The sequence below is a fragment of the Camelus ferus genome, chromosome 21 (genome assembly GCF_009834535.1).
Source record: "Camelus ferus isolate YT-003-E chromosome 21, BCGSAC_Cfer_1.0, whole genome shotgun sequence".
Taxonomy (NCBI): Eukaryota; Metazoa; Chordata; class Mammalia; order Artiodactyla; family Camelidae; genus Camelus; species Camelus ferus.
This window is the reverse complement of record NC_045716.1, coordinates 21,089,036-21,110,297: the sequence shown is the minus strand read 5'-3', so window position 1 is coordinate 21,110,297 and position 21,262 is coordinate 21,089,036. Positions and strand designations below refer to the sequence as shown.

Genomic DNA, 21,262 nt, shown 5'->3' with positions numbered 1-21,262 from the left:
GACAGGAAGTTGGGTAGATGTGGGGACAAGAGAGAGACAGTGGCGGGGACAAGACTGCAGATCTACGGAAATTGCCCTGAAGAGTTAGCTCTAAGACACAAGAATCCTGAGGGTAAAAGAGAAAAGGGAAAGACTGCTCTTTGTCCCGTATGAAGCTGAGAAAATGAGATCTTAAACATGAGTGACCCAAGTCGCCTTTATATACAAGGTATAAAAGAATGGCGCAAATATTAGTTTGAATAGGGAAATGGGAGCTCTTTCTCTGAGCTCAAAAAGAAAGAATTAAGGCCATGATTAAGGCTGCACAGTGATCCAGAGTGCAGGAGTAGGAGACAATAAATACCCTAGTGACCCACATGTAAAACAGACCATAAACAAGGGAATGAGATTTGAGGTTAACGGAGGGTCATCTTGCCTATGCTGCCATGGACGACAACAGTGCCACAATGCCACGTGGGCATTAACGAGCGCTGTCTGCCCTGGTGTGAGGGTGAGGGGCTGGAGGGTGTGAGGCGTCATGGCAGCAGAGTGGCTGGGCTTTGGCAGGGCAGGAACACGCACCGCTGATGGAGTGGGGGTGGGGGCAGGGAGCTGAGCCCTGGCTTTGGGGTCTGCAGAGAGAGGGGAGGTGGAGGGAAATCAGGCTGCCAGGGCAGTGCTTACAATACTGGAAGGGCAGCAGCAGACATGAGCAATAGCTGTCCCAGGCCAAAGGGCAGGCCCTAGGTTCATTCTCTACCATCTGGCTGGAAAACCCTGGAGTTCTGGGACTTCAAAGCCACACAGCCAGACTCAGAGGCAATTAGAGACCCTGCCTGTGGCCAAGTAGACAAACTCCTCCAGATGGAGAAAGGTGAGACTCCTTGAACCTTGCGCAGTCCTGAGCTCTGGGTGTCTGCAGGGAAGTGGAGTAGTGCATTAGTGTTAAGAAAAGCATCCAGCGAGGGGAGAGGAGCTCAGGTAGCACCCATGGCCTCTGTCACTTCCGCAAGAATTTCTTGTTGAGGAGGAAGATGAGAAGGTTAACATTGACCTTGGCCTTGTTGAAGAGTTTCATGACAGCCACACCTTCGTACTGGAGCTGCAGGAGGTCCTGGGATGGGGGAAAGGGGCAGGGAGGAGAGTTTGAGGGTTCCTCGTTGTGGCCCAGCCAGCCAGTCTACAAAACACCAATATCCGGGAGCTTTACACAGTCATCCCGGCGCACTGGCCACTGAAGTGGGCGTGGAAACTCCCCTCACAGATGAGGAAACCAAAGCCAAGGGACAGGTACAGTGACTTGACCAAATGTCAATTCAAGCAGAGCCACGGCTTGAAATCATTTAAAAGGCAAAACAGCAATGCAAAAAGATTTGGATTTAAAATCACTGCTTCCCTGAACACTGGCCTATGACTTAGGTCGGCTTCTTAACCTTTTAGCCTCAGAGCCTGTAAAATACGGATAATGCTTCAGAGCTTCGGAGAGGATTAAATGAGGTAACATGCAAAGTCCCTGACATGCGATAGGGCTTCAAATATTAATCCTGCTCTGACATCACCAGCCCACTCCACTCTCCTCATGCTTGGCAGTGGGGTCTGTGTCAGGGCACAGGGAGAGAGGCTTGGGCTGCACAGACCGTCTCTTCAAGAACAGACGGTACGGATAGGATGGGAACAGAGCTGCTGTCACATGGGCACATATTTAGGCCAGTACCTAAAGCCCATCAGGTGTCTTGAGGGCTCATGGGAGGGTCGCCTTACCTGATAGTTAAGCTGAAATCGCTCCATGTCCACACCCAGGAACTTGGCATTTACTTCGAACTTTCCTGCCTCATCTCCAGGGGTGATGTCAAAGATCACATTTCTGAAGCTATCAAGAACAGGATTCAAAACGGAGACACACTGCCCCTTTCCAGGGCCGAAGCCCCACTCTTCCATCCCAGGCAGCAGTGTGTGTCACCTGGACCCAGGCTTCCCCTTTATCACTCCTGGGGAACACACATCTCTTTCTCTTCCCAGTTTTACTTCTGCTCACCACACCTCATCTCTTCTGTCTGCCTGACCTTAATCAGCTGTAATCTTCTCCAGGACACTTTCCCGGCATCTTCTGCTTGACTTGTGTACAACTGTGCTAGATCACGCCCACTGCCATTAACTCTCTGCCTGGAGATGCCCTGTCTTCCCCATCATCCTAACAGCGCCTTTGAGGCAGGGACCATGCTTCTCCCACCCAGTCCCCAGCCCAGAGCTCCATCCCCAGGTTAGGGCATGGGCTGGGTCTGACATTCTGCCCTCCAAAGACACATACTGAGAGGTGGGAAGATCTTCAATTTCCACCAAGACACCCTTCTCCAGGAGCTGGGCAGCAGTGTAATGGAGAGATGGCTGCTTCTTCCCTTTGCCAGAACTCCTGATAAGAAAAGGCCCCAGAGAATTCATCTAACAAACTCTTCAATACCAAAGACACCAGTTCTCTCTGTGGCTGGTAGGAAGGAAATTAGACCCTGAGAAGGACTTCTTACTGATGGAAGGCAAAGAAGAGGGCTGCACTTGAGCCCTAGACTTTGCAAGTGAGACTCAAAGACCAGAGTCAGGAAGGGATCATTCTGTGCTGGGGTGAGATGTCCCTTTCAAAGCTGGTAAAGAGTGGGCCAAACGGCGACCTGGGTGGGAGGAGAGGTCACATGTAACCTTCAAAGTGCAGGAAGGGAGCACTTACTTGGAGCTGGGGGCCAGGTGGTCCAGGCAGGCCCGGATGTACTGGCTGTAGTAGTCGCCCTGCTCCTCATAGAAGGTGGTCTTGGCGCTCAGGCCCTGGAACGTGGTCTGGAGCTTCACCAGCTCTGCTTTCCGCCGCTGCCGGCGCCTGCGCTGGTTGCGGATGTCCTGGGGTTGGGAGGGCCAAAGGAGAGGTGAGTTGATCCTTCCCAGGAGAGCCCCAGGGCCTGACTCAGACCCAAGAACAACTCACAGTGAGGATCTTCAGGAAAAGCAGGAAGAAGAAGATTTCAAGGCTGTTTTTCCTAGGACAATCTCAAGGACTCTATCCCAAACCCTCAAATGATGCCTTCAGGGTCTCTCTGCCATTGAAGAATAACCATTTCAAGGTTCTTGTGTTTTAGTTAGAGTTGCAGGAATACCCAATTTCCTGACTAATTTTGAGACCATTCCTTCAAAAAGGACTCTCTGGAGGTCACTTGGCCTTCCCCTGACTGGTGACAGATTTAGGTGGGCGTTCACCAGGGAGAGACCTGCCCTTGAGGTGCCACCACTATGCACATATACACCCCAGGCCTAGGCCGTTACCTTGGCCAGTTCATCCACCAGCCCTTGGTAGCCATCGCTGGCGCTGACCAACCCCAGGCCCTCGAGTCGGCGCAGGTTCCGCAGGACACGCTGCTGCTTCTCTGCCAGCGGCAGGAGGCAGTGAGCTGTCAGTGAGCGGTGTCGTCGCAGTGGCGCTGGGGTCTGGGCCTCACAGGCCTGGCGTCGGCACATCAGCCGCTTGTGGGCTGCTTCCTGTGGGGCAGAGATGCTGGAGCGGTCTAGCAGGCCCTGCCATTCTGCCTCCAAGCCATGGTACTGGTAGGGGAAGGGACGGAGTGGGGTGGCTTCTGAAGAACATCAAAGTATACTACCTCAGACACAGAAGGGCCTGGTGATTCACCACAGAGGAAGTGTGGCCAAGGGACACCCCAAAGGAGTACAGTATAAAGGATTCTGGGTAGACACTGGCTGCGACTTCCCAACAATGGAGCTTTGTGATGGCTCCAGGGTATTTGGGACATTTCCCTCCTTCTGTCCTGTGTTTCAGGATAGCCCTCTACTGGTTGTCCCCACCTTTCCTCTGGGAAGCCCCTGGCTGAGTCGGGATTCCAGCTGGCCCAACTGGCCCCTGGCCCCCTACCCACTTACCACTTTCTCCTGCCTCCAGGCCTTCAAGCAGCCCACTCCCTCTGCTGAGTGCCAGCCCCTTGGTGCTCATGACAGCCTGCCCAGACCGCTTCTTTGAACCCCTAACAACTCCTAGCACTGACATCAGGGGCCAGGGGCCCGGCAGGGCTCACTCTTATTTCAGTGTAGGGGAGGGAAGGAGGTGGGGTCCTGGGACTCTGCAGCCGAGGGTCTCTGCAGAGGCCTCGGCATTACCGGTGAGCGCAGGTGTCTGGGGTCCCGGGGAAGGGATCAGCCATGCTGGCGGGGGGTGTAGAGACAGTACCTACGGTCAGCCTGGCCACTCACCTGCTCTCTGGAGGCTGACAGGGACAGGATCTCCTTGAGGGAGTCCCCGGAATGGAACTGCATGATGTCAGCCAGCATCTGCTTGGTGCTGTGGGAGGTGGGGAGCAATAGGGGCGAGGTGAGGGACAGGGGAAGGTCTGAACATGCGGCTGGCCAGGAGGCTGAGAGTAAATGGACCCCACCCTGCATCGTGGCTGCCAGGGATGCTTGGGAGGCAAGGAGAGAGAGCAGTGGAGGGAAGAATTATGAGAAGAACATAACCAGGAGGAAGACCCAGAAAGAGGAGTTGATGGGCCTGTGATACAGAACTACTATAGTTCTGAACACACTGTGCTCTTATTCCCCTGTGTCCTCTGCATCCAAAACTCTCTCACAAATAGTTTTCCTTTGAGTCCATAGGCCAAAGGACATACTTCCTCCTCTGTGAGACTGTTCCCTACCCAGGTGTCCCTTCTGAGCTCTCATGCACCTGACACCCACCTCTGTCTTGGTGGCTCTCTAATGTGTGTTCACCCCAGCCCCGCCCGGCTGTAAGGCCTTCCATGGCCAGTCAGAGCTGAACACCCGGCTCACTGGTTTATTGGGTGAATGGATGAGCAGAGGGGCTGCCTTGTTGGCAGAGGGATCAAGGTGGCAATCTGGCTCCTCTTCTGCCCAGATGACCATCCCAGCCTTGCCAGGGGTCCTCCCTCACTTTCGCAGAATTGGAGATGAAAAGCTCCATCCCATCTCCTGACCGACCAGGGCTCACGAGGACAGGGAATTAGAACACGAGCTCGTCCACTGACTGGCTGTGGGACTTCAGGCAAGTCACTTAACCCGAGTTTCTTTCCTCCATTGTAAGGCAGGGAAACCATCATCTACCTCATTGTTCCTAAGATTAAATGATGTATAAGAAAGCAGTCAGTAAACAGCACAACAACATGCAAACACCCATGTTGCCAATGTCCTAACTGTTCCTTTGCCAACACAGCCAAAAGCTGAGGCTGTCAGAAGGAAAACAGCGGAGACCGCAACAAGGGGATGGCCAGTTAAGACTTCAGGGAGAACTCTTTGAAGGGTAAGAGAGCCCAGGAAGAAGTAGGATGGCCACTCCAGAGCAGGGCATCCTACTGGCCTGGGGGCGCTCGGGGACCGAGGCTGCTCTCACCCACCTCAGAAGCAGGCTCCGGGCATTGTCATCGTCCACGTCTGTCTCTAGCCCCTCAAACTTGTTGGTGAGTGTCAGGGACACTTCTAGCTTGCTCAGATCCATGTTCCCATCTGCAGCTACGTTCTCCCCTGAGGCAGGTGAGGAAGGAGAGAGACTAGCACACATGCACATGCACAGATGGGGCTGTGCTAAATATGCTGCTCCACACGCCCCTCTGCCAGGAAGCTTTCCCACACTGCCCCGCGGCATGCCTGGTACCTTCAGCCCTGAGCACCAGCGGAAGGGCTGTTACCCACAGAGCTCACCCTTGTTACTGGGGATGTGCCTCCCCAACACCCTCAGCCTTGGTGCCCTGAGGGCAGCGGGGCTGTTCCCCCAAGCCTGGAGCTCCTGGCTCTCTCCTATCTGTCACCGCCTTCCTCCTGCCCTTCCACCCTTGTAAGCCAGCTTCCTTCCATCTCATGGCTCCTGAAATCCCCTCTTTTCAGAGACACCCTTTTGAGACCCAGAACAGGCCCTTATCCCTCCATGTCTATCTCACGTGATTCAACTGGCCATTTATATGACGGTACTGGGTCCCTCTACTGTCTGTCCACTCTCTCCACATCAGCCTGTGTCCATGGGTCCATCTCAGGACCAGAGGGAGAGAGGGAGGGAGAGTGTGGAACCAGCTTCCCGGCACACGTCCCAGACTGAACAAAAACTTGAGAGGGCACGCTGCCCTGCTCACCTGCTTGTCCGCCCCTCCCTGCAGGCCCCCCCGTCGGCCCCAGCTGTCAAGTATGGCACGCACCGACAAGGTCAGGGACGGTGGGCAGCTCCCCAAGGTCCTCCAGGAGCTCGTGCAGGGGGTCGCGGTGATCAGGGGCGATCCAGTCCTGATGTTCCAGCAACAGCTGCAGGCAAAAAAGGCAAAGGTTTGAAGGCAAAAAAGATGCAAGGTTTGAGCCCGGCTCCCTTCAAGGGCAAGCCCATCACCCCATCGTGGACTTCCACAGCCCTGCCCACCTACCCAGTGCCCTCAGGTTGCAGCCCCTCACCCTGTGCGTGTTGACCAGCTCCCCCATGGTGATGTACACCACGGGTTTGGCCACAGCCACCATGTCTGAGTACTCATCCATCGCAAAACGCTCTTCTGGCTCTGGCACCTGGCAGGCTCGGCAGATGAACCTCCTATCTCCAGAGGAAGAGCATGTGAGAGTGGGGCGGGCCAGCACCCCAACATGATCTGTTCCCATCAGCCCTTCCCTGGCCCTCTCCAGTGAATGCTCAAGCCAACCCTGACTCTCCAGTTTCACCTCCAGTCCCTCTGTTCTGCCCCAGCATCTCTCCCAGTGTCCCCTTCCAGCCAATTTCATTAGTCCTCTTTTCTCTCCACTGGGGAGTCCTTCCAGCAATCTATCCTCCAGCCCACTACTACCCTCTACAGCTCTACGCCTCTCTTCCTCATGGACTTGAGAGGGGAACTGGTACATGAAAGAAGATGGGAAGAGGAGAGGGGGACAGGGAGGAATAGGATGCCAGGACCCAAGACCTGAACTTGTGGTGTGTCTCCTCCAGATAGTCATTCAAGACCCGCAGGTGCTGGCTCTCCCTGGAGAAGGCCTTGCCAGCCGCAGCGTGCTGCAGGAGTTGAGCCACAGCCCCCAGGGCGTGGCGCTGGGGGGTGGCCAGGGCGCCGCCCGCTGCCATGGCCACAATGTCGAAGGCGTCAGGGGCCACTACCGCTGGGTTCAGGAATCGGTAGTACAGGAGGTTCCCTACCACCTGAGGGCAGAGGAGACTATCCTAGAGGCGCCTGGGCCCGCCTCCACAGCCCCAGCTCCCCTCTCCCAGCTCACCTGGCTGGAAGGGACCACCTGGGTCAACCAGTCATCATACAGAAGAGAAAACAGACCCAAAGCAGGCCGGCAACTTGCTCAAGGTCACATAGCAAACTTGAGCAAGAGCTGGGACTAGCACCCAGTTCTGACAAGTCCAGGTTGTCCACTGTTAACTCATGTTAACAGTGCCACCTGAACTCTGCTAGTGAGCCAGGCTCGAATGACAGGGAGGAGAGTATTTTCCTTCTTGGATTTTTACAGCATAGAGGTTACGATCCTTTTGTCTCAGTCTGGGGACTCACAGGTACAACAGGGGCAAGGAGAGCTTGGGAGGTTGGGGATGGGAGACAACACCTGCCTTATAGACCTCATTCTCTGTGGCATCAGGGAACTTCTCTGCCAGAGTTGTCTTCAGAACCTTGGCCACATAGCGCATCCCATACCTGGGGGCAAAGCAACAGGCGCAATATGACTGCCCATTCACACCAGAGTTGAGGGCATGAGTGCCTGCCTCTCCTTCCCCGGGCTCAGCCACACCACAGGTGAGCTCAAGCCTGGCCCTCCCCTGTCTACAGCCAGCTTCCTGCTGCCTTCCTCTGAACATCTCCGGGCCCTGTCCCTCCTTCCTGCCCTTGTGTCAACGCCCAGGACCAGCGCCTTGTCATCCATTAAGCTCTCACACAGCCTCCAATCTGGCCCGAGAGCCTCTTCTTTGGCCCCCTTAACCTCCCCTGGGATACACCCCAAATCCCAATATCCATCCTGCCTTCCCCACAGAGGCACCTGTAGCCTGTACCTTAGATGTCTGATACCAACAGCCAGAACCCCATCCCAGGACAGCCTGGGAGGCTCTGAGGCAGCCAACCTTGTCTGTTGTCACAGGGCATCTGTGAGGGGCCTGGTCTGGGCTAGAGGCAGGGGCCAAGGAGAACAAGGAAGTAGAGTAGAAGCAACCAGTCTGACTCCACCACTAACTTGAGATGTCAGCTTAGGCTATTTCGTTCCCCTTTTACGTTTTCAACCTCGTCTGGAAAATGGGAATGCTCACTCTTGCTCTACCTCATAGGATTTTTGGGAGGTAAGGATCAAGTGAAATTATGTCTGTGAACGTAATGGCAGAGTGCTATTCCAACATGCTAGGCTTTTTAAATTATTATTATTATTATTATTATTATTATTATTATTATTATTATTATTATTATTATTATTATTATTATCATTATTATTATTATTATTATTATTATTCCTGCTACGGATGTGTCACCTATCAATTTAATTAAATACATTTAAAAGCTATGTCCACCTCCTAGGGTACCAGGGACAAAAGTTTACAGCTCATCTTGTCCTTTCCTTTTTTAGTCCTAGGCCAATCTTTCTGAACCCTAATTGTACACTCTTAGTCCAGTTCTGCAGGTTTGGGGAGCAGGGTCACGAACTCTGTGGGTCCCCTCTCTAGCAAGGTCCCACCTTGCCCCACAAAGGCTGGCTGGCTGAGTGATGGTCTAGATGAGCCTCGCCTTGTCAAATTTTCAGTCATTTGCTTTTCAAAAAAAAAATTATTGACTAAATTTTAAGACAGGAAAGTTTTACTGGTTTGAAGTTTTCATATTTTTGACTTTGTGGACCAAAGGATTTCATATGTTCCACCATTTACACTCAGACAACAGCATGTCCCCATAATCATTTGAGGTTCCCTTCTCTGGCCCAGTGATGTCCTGACTGTCTACACACAGACCTGTGTGCTGTACTCCAGTTCAAGTCTTTAGCAGGGCTTTGAGCATTCTCCACCTATCTCCTGGAAGACCTCGAGCACCTCTAGCCCAGTTTCCCTTCCTGCCTTCCATCCTTCAGGACTGTTCTGCTCTCCCCATCATAGCCTGGCCCTCTTGAGATCCTGTGCTTAGGCTGGGGTGGGGCTGTTGCACATACGGAATTTGGTCCACGGATGAGATGATGGCTACAAGGAACTTGTCAGTTATGGCAAGGAGGTTGCAGAGGGAGATGTCCAGTCGTCTCTGGACCTCTGGATGGCTCAAGGCCTGCTCTGGGGTTACGTCATAGGGGAGATGGCTGTGGGCAGAGAGAGACAGGGTATCAATCAGAGCCGCCTTTCATGGTCTCCCCTCCCTGAGGTCCTACCCCTTAAACTCACCTAACAACAAGAGCTCATTCATACGTGCTAAGGGCAGCCCACAATGCTTAAGGGGGTTAGGCCAGAATAAGAGAAAGGACTCAGAGAGGACTAGAGCGATGTGGGTGGAAGGAGAAGAAAGAGATGGAGTACCCACGGGGTGGTGGAATAGCATAGGAGGGAATGGAGGACCTGGAGTCTACGGAAAGATCCTAAAAGGAACCAGAGGAGACCAGTGTTCCCCTGCACCTGGTCTTTGGCAGTTGTGGTAGTAGGCCCCTTTGGCTGGGACAGGGCCTTGCAGTTCCCCCACCTATATACCCACACACCAATCAGAGAAGCCACCAGCACTGCCTGTTCTCCTCAGTGCTCCATTTCCCTAGTACCTATGCACTGAGTTAATACTGCCAATTTATAAGGCCAACATATTTCTCCCACTATCTTATTTGCCTATTCATCTATAAATTTGAATATTCAACTATACCCCTATCAGTAAGGAGTCCACATCCCAATTCCCAGCAAACCTGACATATCATTTGCAAGCACTGACATAGCAATTAAACACATTTGCATATTTATCTGTGCTCATTCTATGTTAAGCACACCAGGTCTGGTGTCATTTACATCAGCTCCATGTTAATTACCAGAGGGGGTCTAAAAGGCTACCTTATTTCATCCTATAGGACTGGTGTCATATTTGCATAAATCAGCATGCTCATTTATATGCCACCTTCAAAGCACACTCAAGCTTCCCCAGTGAGGCCCAAGACCATGCTGATCAAAGAGAGCTCTCCCTCTGCCCATCTGCTTACCTGCGCTGCCCTGTTTGGGCCTCGGTCTGGTTGATCCAGCTCTTGTAGAGGTGGACAGGGTCTGTGTGGACACTGAGCGTTTTGTCCTCTAGCACGTCTTGGATAACCTTGCCAAGGATCTCCTGAAGGGCACTCTGTCCCCGCCCGTTACGGTAGAATCTCACCACCAGCCTCACCACCGTTGGGTTGCCTGTCACCATGTCCTGGGGGTGCTCCACTTTTGACCTGTGGATCAAGAGGTCACTGAAGCTGGACTCCTGCCTCTGTGTAGAATAGTTGCTTTTCCTTTTGAGCTTTTGGCTCTTCAAACCCTACTCTGGTGTCCCTCCTCTTAAGGAATGTCCTGTTATTTCTATCTCAGCCTTTGTGCTAACATATCAGCACATGTCCTCCCACCGTGCTGTCCCAGGAGATGTCTTGCCTCTGGGGGAGGCAGAGAAAAGAGGTCTTCTGATTCTGTTTCTACTTCAAACCTCAACAAATTGTCACCTTGTGAAGGAGCCATTTCTTAACCCATTCTCTTCCCATTCCTTTGCATCTGGAAAACCTACTTGATTTCCTCTTGGAGCGCTGTCTTGAACAGCTGGAGCAGGAGATAGGCCTCTCGGCGGTTGGAGGCATAGTTGTACAGACTGAAAATAACTGATTCCATGAACTTGGTGGTTTTGTTCTGTGGCATCTGAAAGATCAGCTTGGCCAGGTAGATGGGTTGAGTCTAAGCAATGAGGGAGATAGGAATGAGTAATAATGCACTTCAGGACTGGTGATCAGATAAAGAAAGGATCCGCAGATTGGAAACTGGGATAAAGAGAGCACTGCCACACTTTCTCAGGGGTACTGGAAATATTTCAGAGAAATGAAAGGAGACAGTCTCTTCCTGGGGACAAGGCATTAGGATTGTGGAAAAGGACACCTTACATGCAGGCAAAGGCACAGATGTGAAGGCCTCAAGGTCCAAGACCCTCAGGAGATGGTGGAGATCTCTCCTTCCAAAGACCTTTGTTCACCTGGAGCAGGTAGAAGAGGTGTTGGTAAGCTTCTAGCTTCTGCCGTTTCTCTTTGCTCAGCGACTTTAATCCCTTCTGCTTGTCCAGAACCATCATATCCGACAGCTGTTCCTTATTCTTCTTGGTCAGCTTCTTGCAGTGGGAGACCACCTCCTGCAGGGGCAGGGGAGCGGGTAATACAACCAGCCCAGGCCAGCACAGAGCACAGAACATATGGTCTAGAATCAGCGCCTTGAAGAGCCAGGGCTTTCTGCTGTTCAAGGTATTCAAGGCACGAGCCAAGGGAGAGGAATGGTTCTAGGGTGAGGAAGGGCCTCCTACTGCCTTGAGACTCCATCTGGCACCTCTGCTCTCACAGGGTGAGTCCCCAAAGAGAACTAGGTTGCCAGGCTGAGGCATCGTGTCTACTATTATTTCTTATTAGACTGTTGCACAAGTCTGAGGTGGAGATATCACCATCACTTCCACCTGTCACTGCATATTTGTACGGTAATTTACGCTTTAAGAAGCTTTCATGTCTATTTTTACATTTGTCCTGGTGAGGTGGGCACTCTCATGATTCCCACTTTACTTAATGAGGAAACAGACTTAGAGGTTAAATGACCAGGCTGCAGTCTCACCACTAGGCACCAGCAGAGCGAGGCATTCCAATTTTATGTCCAGTGCACTTTCTACTGTATCACATGGCCCCAACAAACTACCAGAAGGGCAGAAGACCACTGGGAAAGGACCTGAGCCAGGTGATAAAATCCAGACATTTAAAAAATATTTGCTTAGCAACCAGAGAATGTCCAGCATCACCTCTCCAGAGGCAGCTAGATTTGGGGGAAGGTGGGCCGGGGGGCCCCTCACCTGCAGGGTGATCCGGTTCTTTACCAGCAGGCCAATCTTGATGTCCAAGAGGTTGAGGTCCTGCTCCAGCTGCTGATTGGACCGAATCTTCCTGACCACCTCTTCCTGGAGCTTCAGCAGCTCTGCCTCAGCCAAGAAGTCCTGCTGACTTTGATTCAAGAGGTGGGCAAATCTGCATACCACGCTGAGAGGGGGATGGGGCGCGTGGACTGGCAGGAAAGGAAGAGGCACCAGAATTAGACATGCCCTCACCAGCTTCCTTGCCAGTCCCCTACCCCAGTTATCCCATCCTCAGTCCCCATTCTGCTGAGGCTAGCAGGTCCCCAACCCCAATCCTTTCTAACTAGTTCTGCTTACAGTTGGAGGGCAGTGGGCAGCCTCCCAGCCAGTCCTGCCGCTGAGCTCCTATCTCATAACCAGGTATGACATAAGTTCTGTCCTTCCCCTGTCTGGATTCACCTCCCACACCAAAGTCAGAGCCCTAACACCCTCTGATGATCCCCTTAGGCCCCTCTATTCTGATTTACTTCCTGCTTCTGCTGGGCCAACTTACTTTCATCTTTCATCCCAAGTTCACTTCCACCTATCAGCCCCCACTCAGCCTTGCCTGACCCGCATACAACTCTCCTCTGTCAGGAGTGTCTGCATAGCTGGGAGCACAGATAGAAGGAATGTTCAATGGTTTTTATATTATAGGGAGCAAGGTCAGAGCTAGAAGGATTCTTCTTGAACCTCTTTTGGAACAGGCATTTGAGCAAAGAGAGGCCTCTGAGCTAGGCTACAGGGAACAACAGCAAAACAACAACTAAGACATATAACATTCACTATGGGACAGAAACTGTTTTAAGTACTTTACATACTAAAATAACTCTGTGAGGTCAGCTCACTACAACTTGCTGATGAGATCACTGAGGCACAGAAAGGGTAAGTAACTTGCCTTAGGTTACACAGCTAGTAAGAAATGAAGAAGTCAGATTTGAAACAGGAAAAAAACTAGGCCCTGTCCTTAAAGGCAGTCCAGTAAGGGAAGGAGACAAATAAACCACCATTCACTACAGTGTGGTTAGTGCCCTGAGAGGGGTAAGCATGCAGACCTTTGGGAAAATAAAAGCGGGCCACCCAAGCCCATCTGCAAAGTGAAGAAAGGCTTCCCAGAGGAGGTGAGACCCAAACTGATGTCTGACAAGGTGAGAGCAAGGGCACTTGGCTGTTTTAGGAAGTGCCGGAAGTCCGTTGTGTCAAGAGCACAGTGCAGAGGGTGCAGCTGGTGAGGGACAGGGGCAGGGGTCAGTGAGGTCAGAGGTGCAGGGAGAGGCTGGATTGGAGCAAAGAGCTTCAGAAGCTGTGCTTAGGTGACTGGACTTTATCCTGAGGGCAATGAGACCTCACTGACAGGTTTTAAGGGAGTGACAAGATCACATGGACAGGTGTAATGGACTAATCTGTGTAGAGGACAGATCTTTGGAGAGTGAAGCATGGTGGAACCAAAGATAACTAATGGCATCTTGGATTCAATGATACAGCACATTAACTCATTTAATCCTCACAACAACCCTACACAATCGTTATCTCCATTTTGTAAATGAGAAAGTGGAGGCAATAAAGAAGTTGAGTAACTTGCCTAGGGCCACACGGCTAGTAAGTGGCAGTGCTCTTAGTGGAGCTTGGGATAATGAAATTGGGAGACAGACCTGCGAAAAACAAGTTCTTCTGGAAAAACGATAAACTAAAGAGAAGAAAAAGAAGATAAAGGACGGCTAGGGCAGTGGTATTAACGCAACAGCAAGGGGAAGAAAAAACAGAAAGAGCCAAGTTGGGGAGAGGTAAGGAGGAAAAAGCAGCTCGCTGCCTGGAAGCAGATGGGTTGAGTGTCTTTGGGCAGAGCAGGGCAGGTGGTGTCCCTGCCAGCAGGACAGGGCGGGAAGAGGAGATGAAGGAGGTGATTCCTCAACAGTTACTCAATCTTGAAGTCCAGGAGTGGAGCCTCAGCCTATAGAAGGAAACAAGCCTACCTCTTTGGGAACCCAAGTGCAAACCTGGAGATGGACCATTAGTCCGTCCACTTCACCAAAAGGAGGGGGACCTCTAAGGCTGGGCTTCTGATCTTTATGGACAAGAGTCAAGAACAGCCTAGAAGGACTTCTTTAAGGCTTTAGATGCACGCCCAACTACTGGGAATGGTAGGGCAGGAAGATGGAGCCCCCTCAAGAGCTCCTCCTCAAGCTCCCCAGCACTGTAGAAAGGACTCCAAGTGGCTTCGTGTGTGATGGGCCAATGAGGGTGGAGGCAGAGAGCCATGGGTGAGGGGAGAGGGCAAAGTGGGAGAAGGCTGGAACTCTAGAGAGAGGACAAAGATCCTTCTCTTTCTTTCTTTCTTTCTTTCTTTTTTTTTTTTTTTTTTGCTTTTGTAGTAGCAACAAGAAGATAATCTAAGCCTGGTACAGAGGCACAGACAGAACCTGGTAGGAGGGGCTTTTCCTGTGATGAGGCTGTTACTGGGGTGGGGCAAGGGGGCTTTTGTTACCATTCGTTCCACATTTCTGCACAGACAACTTGTAACTTCTCCTTACCTGCTGTGCGGTCCCAGGAGGGATATCTAGACCTGCCTGACTTTGGGGGGATTCCTATCTCTCCCATCAAACTGGGGGATCTGCAAAGGCAGGAGCTGTTCCTTACTTCTCCACCTACCCTGGGTCCTAAGCACACTCAAAGTTGGACACATCAGCTCTTGGTGAGAGAAAAGGGCTCAAGAAAGCCAGACAACTTCTCCAAGGCCCCAGATGGTAAGCTGTGAGCTGGTGTGACTTTGGGCCTTGCTAACTGTTGAAAGCCATGAGACCCGCACAGACAGACACTTGCACAGACAGAGGAGGGAAGTCAGATAGTTTACCTAATAGTCCTGTAGTCATCCCGGGCTTTCCTGGCTCGGAAAAATGCCTGGATCTTCACAACAGCGTTCACCTGCCATGAACACAGATGGGAAGAGGGTTGCTGGCTGCCTGTGCCCTGGTCTCATAGATAAAGGTTGGGTATGGGGACAGAGGGAATGGGATGATGCTCACATTTTTCTGGAAGTAGCCCAGACGCCTCCGGTATCGCCTCCGAGCTGCCCACATCCGGGCCCAAGCCTGGATCTGGGGGCAGAGACACACTGCCTCAGAACTCCAGCCTCAGGGCCCCGCCTTCAGACCCAGGCCCATTCACCACCTCTAAGGGTCACAGGAGGTGAGAGGACTAAAACTTGTTCTCAGCAGGTCCTTCAAGAGACAGGACCCCACCCAAATCATGATAGCTACCTTAACTACAGCATCTGTGTTTGCTTTTAAATATTGCAACCGTTCCAGGTAAATCTTCCTCTGTCTGTAACCCCGCCAATGAGCCTGTGGATCAGGAGAGAAAAAGAGATAATCCAGCTGGTTCCCAATGGCCTAAGAAGCTTGTGGGAAAAGCCTTGTCCTGGGCTTTCCAGGGAAGGTGGGGTGGGGAGGTAGGAAAGTAGAGGGGGAAGGGGAAACTGGCCCTGTTCTCAAAGAACTTCCAACTTCATGGGGAAAACCAGATGTCTGTGTGTAGCCAGTCATGCCCTCTGCCACACTCCCTGGTCCCAGCACGCGCGCACACACACACACACACACACACACACACACACACACAGACACTAACACACACCATGCTATCAAACATACACATTCATGCCAACCAAACCTTCTCACAGAAACAACTGTTAAGATACAAGCTTAAAAGATACACAGCATGCACTATATCCCCCTACAGTACACGGGTCCACCCATGTAGACTACCCACACAGTACCACACACCCCATAGTTTGGAGAGGCACGTGGTGGCATGGATGGAAAGTGTGTGCGGGTAAAGTCATGTGCCCACACACCATCTCTGCCAATGGCCATCTGGGCAGCAGCTCATTAATCTCTCATAACTCACACTGCTCTTTACAAACTACACCACTCAGTTCTGAACCCCAGCTCTAAGCAAACCTCCCCTCCAAGGTCCCCAGTACTTCAGCTGTCAGGCTGATGGCCTCTCCCCCATGACTAGTCTGCTGCAAAGAGTCTAAATGACCATCTCCTCCATAAATTATGCCCACTTTGGTCTCTACTAAGACTCAAAACTCATGGCTCCCTTCCATTTTGGTCTGCTTCCTAGGCACCCCCTCCCTTTCATCCGAAGCTTGTGTGAGATTAATTTTCCTAAAATACCACTCGGATTATGTTTCTCTCAGCCCCAAAGTTTCCAGAAGTTGTCAGCCATCAGATCCCATACGCCCATCTGACTTTCTACTAGGCCCTACTTCCTTCAGGACTTTAGCCACATCAGACATTTCACTTTCTTCTAAACATGATGACTTGTGATCTTCTGCCTCTGAATCTTTGTCAATGCCCACCCTCACCCATCTCTACCTTCTAAATCCTGTCTTTCAGGGCACACATGAAACATCTCCTGGGTGCTCAGGCCCTGGAGGACACTGTACCGCTGACATTGTCACGGTCTGGTACATTAAGAGTGTCCCCTTTCAGCCAACTGTCCTCCCAGCCCTTCCTAAAGCCAGCTCTCCTGGCCAGGCTTTCTCCTAAGACTTACACTGTCCCTGTTTGGAACGGATATAAAAGAGGCAGCTTGGCCCCATGAGACCAGCTGTCCATCTTGGAGCCTAAGGGCCAGGAAGCCCCAGTTCTGTGCCTTTCCTCAGCACTCCCTGCCCTCTCTCTCCAGGTACTTCCTGACATACCTAGACAGATGATGTAGGGAAAGGCAGAGGGGTCTCTTCTATGCTCTTATTAGTGGCCCATCCCCAAGTGGCTTCCCCTTAAAGAGGAGCCCTCCCAATCTGGATTGGTCAGAATTTAGGACCCTGACTGGGGTCCCAGCCAGATCAGAGCTCTCAGGAGAGACTGAAGTCTCGGCACATGCAAGCAGCTTCATTTTGGACTCTCACTCCTTCCTGGCTGGAGAGCAGGTGGCCTGAGGCTCTGGGCCCCTCTCTCTTTCTCTGTATCCCACGACCCAGGCCATAGCCAACACAGCTCCAGTACTGGCAGCAAACGTGCCTCCTGACTCTATCCCTTCTCCCACTGTTGGTGTGGCTTTTCAGCTCCTTAGAGTTGGTGGGAAATTCCAAGCTGGGCTCAGGAGGGAGGAATCTCTATGATTCAAATCACTAAATGCTGATTACCAAGGTTCTGTATTGAGTTCTGGGACCAATGCCCTGAAATTTAACATCTCCTAATGGCTCCCACCAATAGAGCACTTACTGCGCTAAGTGCTACGTGTAATTTTCCTACTTCACCTTCACAGTCAACATGAGGTGAGTACCATCATTATGAATGAGGAAATGGAGAGTTGTAGACAGCTTAGGTAAGGTACCAGAGGTCATATGACCCAGAAGTAGTAGGACCAAGAGGCAAACTGCAGCCTCTGACTCCAAAGTCCGAGCTCTCAATGACCAGCACATGTGCCAGATCATAACTGAGGGCAATTTGCCAGTCTCAGTCTGTGCTTCCGTCTCCCTTAGGGTTTCTGGGTTTATCTTAGTGTCTCTACCATCACAACGCCTAAAATCAACTGTACTCCAGTTCCTTTGACAGGAGAGATGTAATCACATATGTGTGTCTCTCACAGCCCTCTCCCTTGCCCAGTGCCAAGTGGCATCCTTTGCAGATACTGGGCATTTGGAGGTGTTCATTAAGTAAAGTCCTTTTACACTGCCAACATCACCACGAGACCCTCCAAGTCACATCTGCCTGAGGAGGGCTCTGCCTGCTCAACTCCTAATGTTGCTGGCTTGTAAAGTGCCTGGGCCCAAGGCCTATCTTCCCAGATGGCCTCATGTCCCAGTTACTTGTGGGCCAATCCCACAGGCTACACTGGACCATCCAGAGGCTGGAAGAATAAAAATGGAAAGAGCTGGCTGGAGTGAACAGGTAAAAGTTCTTCCCTAAGGGACTCCACCCCTTTTCTGTTTAACCCCCACCACCTCTTCACTGCTCCTTTTTCAGTCAGGAGGTCCTCCTGGTGTCTAAACCCTGAAGGCTCGCTACATCTTATTCCACTCTCCCCATGGGCAAGCTGAAAAGCAGCTCTCACACTCTCTGGATAGTGATGATGATGACAGTGACTAGCACTTATACCATGCTCTTGCCTATCTGCCAGGCACTCTTCAGATGTATTTTAGATTTTACCTCATGACAACCTCTAAGGTGGGTGCTACAATCTTCAGATTCTGTTTTCAGATGAGGAAACTGGGAGAGAGTAAGTAACTTGTCGAGGTCATGCAGCTAACTTGGTGGAACAGGGATTCAAACCCAGGTAGTCTGGGCACCAGAATCCATGCTCTTAACCACTCTTGTTGAGAGGCCAAAAGATCATCCCAACCCCACTCAGCAAAAAAGAAGTAGGGAGGAAACCCCGAAGCTCAGAAAAGTCCAGGCCGTGAAGTCTCAGACAGCCAGAGCCTGCCACCTGGATCTTGACGACTGCTGGGAGCCAGGTCCTCAGAAAGCGAGAACGTTCAGCAAACTTCTGCCGAACCAGGAAGCCACGGAGGCGAGTCCTGGAGCCGGATGATGAAGCCCACGTTAGCCTTCCAGAGCTGTTGGCGGTCATAAGCGGCGGTGACCTTGGTGATGGCTGACTGTGGAGGTAGGAGAGAGGGCCTGTGATGTCCTGGTAGGCGGGAGCCTCTCCCGCAAGAAACCTCCCATCCATGAACCCCATTCCTCCTTTACAGGGACCCTGTCAACCTGGATCTCCTCCCGAGTCAGGTGGGAGGTGTTGAGGCGGCAGCCAGTGGGTCGCTCCCAGGTCCCCTGGAAGGTCTGCAGATGGAAGTAATAGGCGGTGCCATCCTTCATGTCATGTTGAACCCAGAGTGCTGTATCCCCTAAGCAGAATCCAAGTAAGCAGAGAAGGCTCAGAGGAGGCGAGAGGTGGCAGGGGCAGGCAGGGTAGCGGAGGGTCAGGGTAGGGCTATTACCTGGACGCCGCTTCTTTGCTACGGTATCTTCTAGGGCTCGTTGGTAGCCATGGGCACACTCGGGAACCACCCCTCGGAGGGCCACAGTGGGGTTCCTTAACACCCGCTCCGTCTGAGCTGCCTTGCCCTCCTTGATGGCTTGATTGATGGCAGCCACGCCGAGAGCCACTAATAGGGGTATGAGGAGGAAGTGGTCAGTCTTTCCCTGGGCCCCTCCCATGGGTCCTATCCTGTCTATCGGGAAGGGATTCAGAGAAGAAGGCCACAAAACCATTCTGGCTGAGAAGAAGGACAGGGACATCCCAGGACAGACAGACACAGATGAAAAGAAGCAACAGGAAGCTGGGCTTGGAGGAGAAGGTAGTAGTCAAGGAAGGCTTCCTGGAAGAAGGCAGTGTGGGGCTGGGCTTTCCTTTGTAAAAGGAAAGTCAGAGCACAGAAGCTCCATGGCAGGATATGGTCAGAGAACCTAAGGCAGTTTCTTAGGAGGAGAATAAAGTCCAAGAAGTGGGGGGAGTTGATGTAGTACCTGCCTTGCAGTCACTCACAGACGGAGGAACAGAGGGACTCCAGACACTGAGAACTAACACCATCAGCACCCCATACCAGAATACCAGTGTCTATTTGCATTGACCCTGCCTACTTTTCCTTAAAGCCAATCCCTCTTGTCCAACTGCAAGACTAAACATTCTCTAACCAGAGTTGATTGTTAGAACTCAGACTCAAGCTACCAGTGAAAAATGGGATGGATTTTTGGCCCCCACCTGACTTCACATGCTCACATTGTGGGAGGAAAGTGCCCACAGAAAGGCACAGAAGGAGGCAGTGGGTGGACTTTGGGCTCTGGACTCCTGAGGATTTCCTGCCCTAGCTGACTGCTAGGAAATTCATCCTACAGTCCAAGCAGCAACCCTCCCGTTCTCAATCTGGCCTGCCTCCCCACAGAGGTTGAAATGGAGAGGGAGGTGACTGGGGAGACCACCTGATTGTCTGGGCTCCCGCTGAGTCCACATCTCTTTGCCTCCCCCAACCCCTCCCCCTCCACTTCTGCCCTCTGCATCCCCGGTCCATTTACTTTTCTGAGCTGTGTCTGTGTCCTGGTTGGCTCTAACCACTTCCTGGCGGATTTCTTCCAGCCACAGCACAGCTCCAGGATCCCCTGTCACCTGGTAAATTGAGAGAGATGGGATAAGATGAGAGCCCAGGCTGGTCTCCCCAGGTTCCCAGGCCCAGCTGCCCAGTGGAGCCGAACTGCAGGCTGACATTGGGAGCCACAGGGATAGCGGTCTCCACTCCCCTCTGCCTACCCTGCATAGGCATGGCCTTGTGGCTTCCTTGGATTGCTGCCAGGCTCACAAGGTTCTTTCCCACCTTGCTTTCAGGCCCAAGCATCAACTCAGCTTGGCCACAGCACCCCAGAACCCTCTTAAACTCTCAGGATCCACCACCCTCTCAACAGCTCATCTCCCTGCCCTTGAGCCTCAGCCATGTCCAGGGAGAGCCCACACTGGAGGCTCCACCTACCTGTGCCTCCTCCCCGTTTCCCCACGCCTCAACTCAGTTTCTCAGGCTGACCCTGACCCTGAACCTCCACCTTCTCCATTCCATTCCTCTCCACACTCCTCTGCTGTACAAGGCAGTGCAAAGATGGCACATGACAACAGGTCAAGTGAGCCTCTGCCTGCCACAGTCAGGCTTGTTCCCTCCCTTGTCTCACCTGACCCCAACCCCAGACTCTACTCTCTCCCAACTCCCCTCATTAACAGAGTGAACTTTCTAAGCTAACATTTTATTGAGTGCTATGTTCATGGGCAGTATTCTAAAGCACCTTCTTATGACCTAACATTTGAAAAGCACATAAGACAATGCTTGGCACAGACTGAGAACTCAGTCAGCAGTAGCTAGTACTTTTGTCATATTATCTCACTTAAAGCCTGTGACTCTGAGATACATTCATTATTATCACAAGCTTGTAGGGGAGGAAACTGAGGCCCAGGGAGGCTAAGTAACATGTGCAGGGTCAGGGTGCCAGGGGGCAAACTCTACTCTGGCTCAGGAGTCCTAGCCCTTGAACACTCTCCACGCTGCCACCTGCTCCGGGCGTTACAGGTTCAAAAGCCTGCTACAGCCTTCAACTCACTTGACTTTTACCCCCACTCCACTAGGTAGGTAGGACCAGGGCATGTAGTATTTTACAGTTGTCTAAGGAGAGCTCAGGGACATTAGGGATTTGCTGTTAAGTCCCATGGTCAGTAGTGTCAGAGCTCCCAGA

General features: G+C 52.0%; 1 protein-coding gene across 1 annotated transcript in view; it reads right to left on the bottom strand.

Moving 5' to 3' along the window:
• Positions 1-263: 263 nt before the first annotated feature.
• The window catches only part of IQGAP3 (IQ motif containing GTPase activating protein 3), a 36,462-nt gene continuing 15,463 nt past the window's right edge, over positions 264-21,262 (bottom strand). The window contains 24 exon segments of the mRNA XM_032464030.1: positions 264-1,093; positions 1,741-1,849; positions 2,288-2,389; positions 2,699-2,865; positions 3,286-3,498; positions 4,222-4,309; positions 5,376-5,502; positions 6,168-6,270; positions 6,415-6,547; positions 6,909-7,141; positions 7,556-7,640; positions 9,127-9,267; positions 10,141-10,365; positions 10,692-10,855; positions 11,148-11,300; positions 12,000-12,214; positions 14,897-14,960; positions 15,062-15,133; positions 15,296-15,379; positions 18,477-18,566; positions 18,568-18,648; positions 18,758-18,897; positions 18,991-19,158; positions 20,066-20,156. Coding sequence (XP_032319921.1) covers positions 980-1,093; positions 1,741-1,849; positions 2,288-2,389; positions 2,699-2,865; positions 3,286-3,498; positions 4,222-4,309; positions 5,376-5,502; positions 6,168-6,270; positions 6,415-6,547; positions 6,909-7,141; positions 7,556-7,640; positions 9,127-9,267; positions 10,141-10,365; positions 10,692-10,855; positions 11,148-11,300; positions 12,000-12,214; positions 14,897-14,960; positions 15,062-15,133; positions 15,296-15,379; positions 18,477-18,566; positions 18,568-18,648; positions 18,758-18,897; positions 18,991-19,158; positions 20,066-20,156 — 3,162 coding nt within the window. The 3' untranslated portion in view covers positions 264-979.